Below are 6950 nucleotides of genomic sequence, written 5' to 3' on the forward strand. Positions count from 1 at the left end.
TATCAATTTTCTGAAACTACAATTAAAATCATGAATTTTCTTTTACTTTTACCTAGAATGGCAAAAACTCAATCATTTTGGAGTCTATCAAGACTAAGGAGAGAGAATGTAGAAAAAAGAAGAGGGAGAAATAAATATATTGGACTATTTTGGATTTACAATAATATTGATGTGACATAATATTATGAGGAGAGAGAAAAGTCTATTCAATGTCAGATGTAGTGTTTTTTTTTATTTAACAATTTAAACTTATTAATAAGGGTATTTTTGAAACATTGTAGAGTCTTTTTCCATTTTTTTTAAAGTTTGTGTCAAATTAAAGTAGCTCATATAAAATGGAACGGAGAGAGTAATTTCTTTGATAATGATGATCAACGTACGTCTATGTATAACTACTCCCTCTGTCCCAATTTATATGACTTACTTTCCTTTTTAGTCAATCCCAAAAAGAATGACACATTTCTATATTAAGTAACAATTTGATTATAAAATATCTATTTTACCCTTAATGAAATGATTTACAGCCACACAAATTTCTATCATTCATTTTGAACCACAAATTTTTAAAATCTTTCTTTCTTTCTTAAATTCCGTGCCGAGTCAAAATACCTCATATAAAATGGGACGGAGGGAGTATAAGATAAGAAGAACGAGAGGACCAATCAAGGCGTCATTGTACACCCTACCAACATGAACTTATCTTTAGTGGTTGGCGTACATTTGAGAATTGTACGTTACGTTGGTCCCCCACCAAAAAATAATTGCTACTCTTTTTCCTTTGAGACTTTTGTGTTTTCTGCACCTATGACATCATCTCCTGCATCAGAGTGTAACATATAAACATGGAATTTCCAAAACATGCATCAATTGTACATTTTATCTAAAAAAGAAAGAGCATCCCTACCCCTTCAAGTCATCTTATTTCCCAAATTTAAACTTTTCTATTCAATGTCAGATGTAGTATTTTTTATTTATTTAACAATTTAGATTTATTAATAAGGGGATTTTCGGAACATTGTAGAGTTTTTTTCCATTTTCTTAAAGTTTGTGTCAAATCAAAATACCTCATATAAAATGGAATGGAGGGAGTAATTTCTTTGATAATGATGATCAACGTACGTCTATGTATAGTTATAAGATAAGAAGAACAAGAGGACCAATCCAAGCTTCATCGTACAGCCTACCAACATGAACTTATCTTTAGTGGTTGGCGCACATTTGAGAATGCATTCTAGTATTGTACGTTACGTTGGTCCCCCCACGATAATTTTTTTTTTCCTTTGAGACTTGTGTTTTCTGACGCATCTCTTTCTTTTCCAGTGAATTGGTTAGTTGAAAAATTAGTAGGAAAATCATATTCTATGATACAAACTTTTCACTTATTTGTGGAAATTTTTTTAGGGGTGTCAAATTGGCGGGTTGAGTTGAAGGTGGAAATATTAAAATGGGTTGAAATAGAAATTGGATTGGATCCTGACCCGTCGAAGTTCACTTTGGGTTCAAATGGGTTGGGTCTTGACCCGCCCAATTTGACTTGCTTGATCTCAATAATTTTAATATATTGTTATAAGATAAGAAGAATGAGAGGACCAATCCAGGCTTCATCGTACAACCTACCAACATGAACTTATCTTTAGTGGTTGGCGCACATTTGAGAATGCATTCTAGTATTGTACGTTACGTTGGTCCCCCCACGATAAATTTTGAATAAATATGTATACGAAGTTTGTTTATATTTTAGGCTTCAGATTGAAATTTCGCTTTAGCCCCCCAATTATGTTGAACCACCCCTGGTCACATAACATGACAATTTTTTATTTGACCACTTAAATAATTGATTATTGTCTCATCATTTACTTATAATGTTGTGCTAAATTTGTCGCACTTCTTAAACTTTTGATAATTGAACAACCAGTAAGAAGAGGAGTTCAACTTGAAGAGTATCAAATAAAAATAGAAGAAAACAAAAAGTAGCATTTAATTTTTTCTTTATATTCTTGAGTATTATTTTTTTTTATCAATATAATGTATAATCATTATACAAAATAAAATCGTGAAATTTGAAAAAATTACTTATATATATATATATTTTTTATTTTTTTTTATATATTTATGGAGATTATTTAGTTTACTTGATAAACTAGTGAATATAGCCAGCCGCGCTTCTTTATGGAGATTATTTAGTTTACTTGATAAACTAGTGAATATAGCCAGCCGCGTTTCGCGCGATTATAAGTTTATCAGTGAATAAATAAATATTTCTTTTATAAATTTAATCTAGGTAAAAATATATAAATATAAATATAATTTTTTTTTGTTGGAACTCATAGATTGATTGATTGCAATTTCTAAAACATTACACCTTATTTGAATGATTGAAGAAATGAAGTGAAGAAGATTATATTGAAATTCTAAATATATACAAATTTGATATACCAGCTAAATTATTACTCTTTCAATATTAATATTCTCTATTATACGTGATTTCCTCTTTTATTTAAACCTCATAATAAATATTATTGATATTTCTCTTCATTTGTGATATGATACGTTTTTTCATCTTTTTTTAGACATATAATATAGAATTTCTTTTTGCATTTTTTTAGTGCAAACTATTCATATGTATATAGTAGAACAAAATATTCACCGTGGTGAAGTAATTAAATGGAATAAGAGGTAATATTTTTAAATAACAATATATTGTATTATGTTGAAAATATTTTGTATGTTTTAATTTCCTCTATCTTATGTAGGAGTACTAATTTTCTATACAAATTCTAATTTCGTAAAAAAATTAAATTTTTTTATTGTGTCTTTATTATTACATTTGGTTATTATAATTTTTTAACACTAATTAAATATTTATAAGAATTATGAAAAATGATTATATATATGTCCAATTTTATTAGACATTAAATGCATTAATAATTATGCATTGATTTTATTTGTAAAATAAAAAAATAAAAATAAGGGGTGAAAATACAAAAAACAAACAAAAAATATAATAATTGGTGACTGCATAAGTATTATAAAAACATTTCAAACAAAAAAGAATAGCAACGAAAATAGATTGTTACATATGTATGCAAAACGTGGCATCATGAAATTAATATTTATTTTTCAATTACTTATTGCAAGTATAATAAAAATGAAGCTCCTAATCATCATAATTTCTTTTGTTTTTGAAATGGAATAATTATATTAATTGTGCTTCATAAAAAAAGTAGAATACTAAAGGACCAAATGATAAGCATTGACAATACATGTAGCTAAATTATTTATACAAATCAAAGTTTAATTTTTTTTTAGCAAAAATAGCTAAGTAACTAATACAAGTCAAAGAAAAAAAAAATTAGCAAAAATAATCTCTAATTATGCTCCCCCTTCCTCTTCTATCATCTTTCTTTGCAAGGATATCCGCCATCATATTTTGCGTTATATGTCAAATTGCTCATCATAAGCTATCAATTGAATAAAAAAAAGTTATATGAGTAAATAAAATATCATATACCAATTCAAAAATAATTATATTAAAAGAAAGAAGAAATTTAAATTATATGTAATTTATCTATATATTATTTTTTCAATAGTACTAACAATACTAAATAATAATCATCTCTTGAAATCTAACAAATATTATAATCAGATTATAATATATCCCGAAAATTGACTATTAGAAAGAAAAATTGCATACTGACAAGACATTATTCATTATTACTAAGGTATTTTTTTTAACTTTCTTGCTTAGTGAATGATAATACATACATAATAAAATATTAAGAAAGCATGCCCAAGTAAATAAAAATAAAAAGAAAGACTTGAGAATAAAATATATCTTACCTTCATATACTTCTTTTTTGTGACATGTTAGTTAATTCACAACAAATATGATGAAGAAGAGAAATGATATTGCTGAATGTGAATCTTAATGAAATTAAATGAATTTATATAGGTAAAATAGAGGAAATGAAAAAATAAAGACTTGAGAATGAAACATTTCTTACCTTCATGAACGTTTTTTTTTTGTTACTTGAGTGTAAATCTTCATGAAATTAAATATGAATTTATAGGTAAATTAAAGAAATAAGACATTATAAACTTACAAATTTAAGTTTGGAGGTTATGGACATAAAAATTATGGGAGTTATGAATAATTTTAAAATTAAAAATTAAAGAGGTGTAAGTCATGGATAATAAATCCTTGTGAATAAATTAAATAATAAAGAGAAAAATACTTAAAATATAAAATATTTACTTGAGATTGATAGGGGATGGTATGAGGTTCCCTGGAAGTGCCTAATGTTCAGTACTACTGCTCGACCAAAGGCTGTGTTTATTATGTGGTTGCAGCTGCAAGCTAAGTTGCTCACTAAAGATAGGTTACTGAAATGGGGATCCAAGGTGGAGCCACAATGCATGTTGTGTCAAAATGAGGATGAAACTCGCGATCACTTGTTTGTGAAGTGTTCTTATACTAGACGACTATGGGATGGGTTTGCTAGATGGATGCAAATGACGTCTGATATAGGTGGGAATTGGCAGCAACACCTTACCTGGGCTCTGAAGAATGCAAAGGGGAAGACTATAAGAGCTCAGATTTTCAGAATGGTATATGTTGAAGCTGTGTATGCAGTATGGATTGAGAGGAATCAAAGAGTGTTCGAGCAGAGGACAAAAGGAGTAGATAGGATTATTAGAACTATTGCCTTTATTTGTAATGTTAGGGCTTCCTCAAGGACTAGGCCTTTAGTTCAGTCTTAGTTGGTATAAGAGTGGATGTGAGGATTTATGTGTATAGCATGTAGAGGAGAGTGGGGATAGTGTCTATTCAGTATTCAGGATCAAGCTAACTATGGATGTTGGCTGCTTTGTATTGCTTTACATGTGATTAATGGAAACAAGTTAGTTACCTAAAAACATAAAATAAATAAGATAAGATAAAAGATAAATAAAAAACTAAACTGAAAAAAGCTCAAGTCATTAAGGGTATAAACTTTAGTGTTATTTAAAACTTGAAAGGAATAATTTGTAACATAAATTTTTAAACTTTTATGTTAAAGATTAAAAATATTCTAGAAAATAAGAAAAGGGAAAGAATTGAAAAAATAGATGAATATGAAATTATGAATCATAACCCAAGTGATGTCTCACCTTACCTCTTCTATATCTAACTTTTATATATATAAAGATTTTCATGGATACAAAGAAGCTACTAAATTATCAATAATAAAAATGAGATATTAGATGATGAACCTTTTTAACTTATGTCTTGTCATTTCACATTAATAGGGAAGTTCATAGCACATATTTTGACAAATCCCACAATATGATCTAAAATTAGACAAGGTAAAATGTTTGAATGTAGGTTAAGATTTTCATGGATACAAAGAAGCTACTAAATTATCAATAATAAAAATGAGATATTAGATGATGAACCTTTTAACTTATGTCTTATCATTTCACATTAATAAGAAAGTTCAATAGCACATATTTTGACAAATTCCACAATATGATCTAAAATTAGACAAGGCAAAATGTTTGAATGTAGGTTAATTAATTTTAAAAAAATTCAAGAAGAATTTCAATTAGCTTATCAATTGAGAAATTGAAGTCTAAATAAAGAACGATATTAAAAGAGAAGTAAGAATAAGTCGTAAACAAACAAAATATCAAGAAAAATTGTGCATGACCTTTATCATTAACTAAAGCTACTAAAATGTCAATAGGGAAAATGGGTTATTACTCTATCAATAATCATCAATTTTTTTGTACTTACCCATAAAATCCACATTAATATAAGAAGTAGAATAATGCATATTGTGATAATCCACAACATAATATAATATAAATTAGAAAAGATGATGTACACATTAATGTGAAAATATCCTGAAATGAAATTTAATTCATCAATTGAGAAATCAAAATTTGAATAAAAAACAACATTAGAATAGAAATAAACACAAGAATGAAGCAATATAATAAGATAACATGATACAATGACAAAACACAATTATACAAATATAATATTTTGTTCCAAGTAAATTTGAGAATCTATAAAATAGCAAACCAATTCATGAAAAAATAGTCATCTAAATGATAATGATGAAATTGTGATACAAAATAGCAAAACAATTGAAAAAAATAGTCATCTAAAATGATAATGATGAAAGTATGATACAAAATATCATTATTAAAATATTATAATATTAATATTTGTAAACAAAAACAAATAAAATAAAATGGTACCTGAAAACTACCTAAGCAGTCCCATCAGAAGGGAAGCAATTGGTGAACAAAAAATATTTCTCCATGACATCAATAGTTAGAGATTTATAGTAACTATGAAAGGAGATAATGACTTCATCTCCACAATTGATTTTGAGACAAAAATAAACATTTAATGTCATAAAAGAGTGTAAATAATAGTAATTAGAAGAGAAGATGAAAAGTTGAAGAATTGGTCATGATCTTAGACGTGGGGGGAGAGGGAGGGTTGATTGTTTTTACCAATAAATTTAATAAATTAATTAAAAAGTGATTATAGATAAAGAATAAAACATTAATTAGAATATTTAGACATTAAAAATCTAAAAAAAAAAAGAAAAAAAAAATATGAATGGAGGCCATAGAGAGGTGCCACATCACCTTGTCTATGTTCCTCCTTTATATATATATAATATATAGAATAGTTAGTTTTAGCCTTATCATAATTATTGTTGATGGGGAGGGCCTCTACTATATCGGAGAGGTTCATGGGTCGGCCATGGCTATGGATGATATCTGGAATTTCAAGTTGAATTGCACATTTAAGTGACATGGAGTTGATGTAGTTGAATATATGGTTCCATATGTGTGCCTGAGCAGCCAGAACTTGTCTAGTTTCGTCTCCAATATCATTATTAGGCAATGCCATTTTTGTGATACTTATTAATTTCTTTGAGATGCTAAGG

At 27.5% G+C, this 6950-nt stretch overlaps 1 protein-coding gene across 1 annotated transcript; it reads left to right on the forward strand.

The window, feature by feature from the left end:
- The first annotated feature begins 4255 nt into the window (after positions 1 to 4255).
- Positions 4256 to 4882, forward strand: LOC107060358 (uncharacterized). The gene has a single exon (XM_015308195.1). The coding sequence runs from the start codon at positions 4300 to 4302 to the stop codon at positions 4759 to 4761; it is 462 nt and encodes a 153-aa protein (XP_015163681.1). The 5' UTR covers positions 4256 to 4299; the 3' UTR covers positions 4762 to 4882.
- Positions 4883 to 6950: the final 2068 nt, after the last annotated feature.

The sequence above is a fragment of the Solanum tuberosum genome, unplaced genomic scaffold (assembly GCF_000226075.1).
Source record: "Solanum tuberosum cultivar DM 1-3 516 R44 unplaced genomic scaffold, SolTub_3.0 scf00075, whole genome shotgun sequence".
NCBI classification, from domain to species: domain Eukaryota; kingdom Viridiplantae; phylum Streptophyta; class Magnoliopsida; order Solanales; family Solanaceae; genus Solanum; species Solanum tuberosum.

What these genes read in the sequence shown, in the direction of transcription:
- LOC107060358 (XM_015308195.1), top strand. Translation starts at nt 4,300, where the DNA reads ATGTTCAGTACTACTGCTCGACCAAAGGCTGTGTTTATTATGTGGTTG.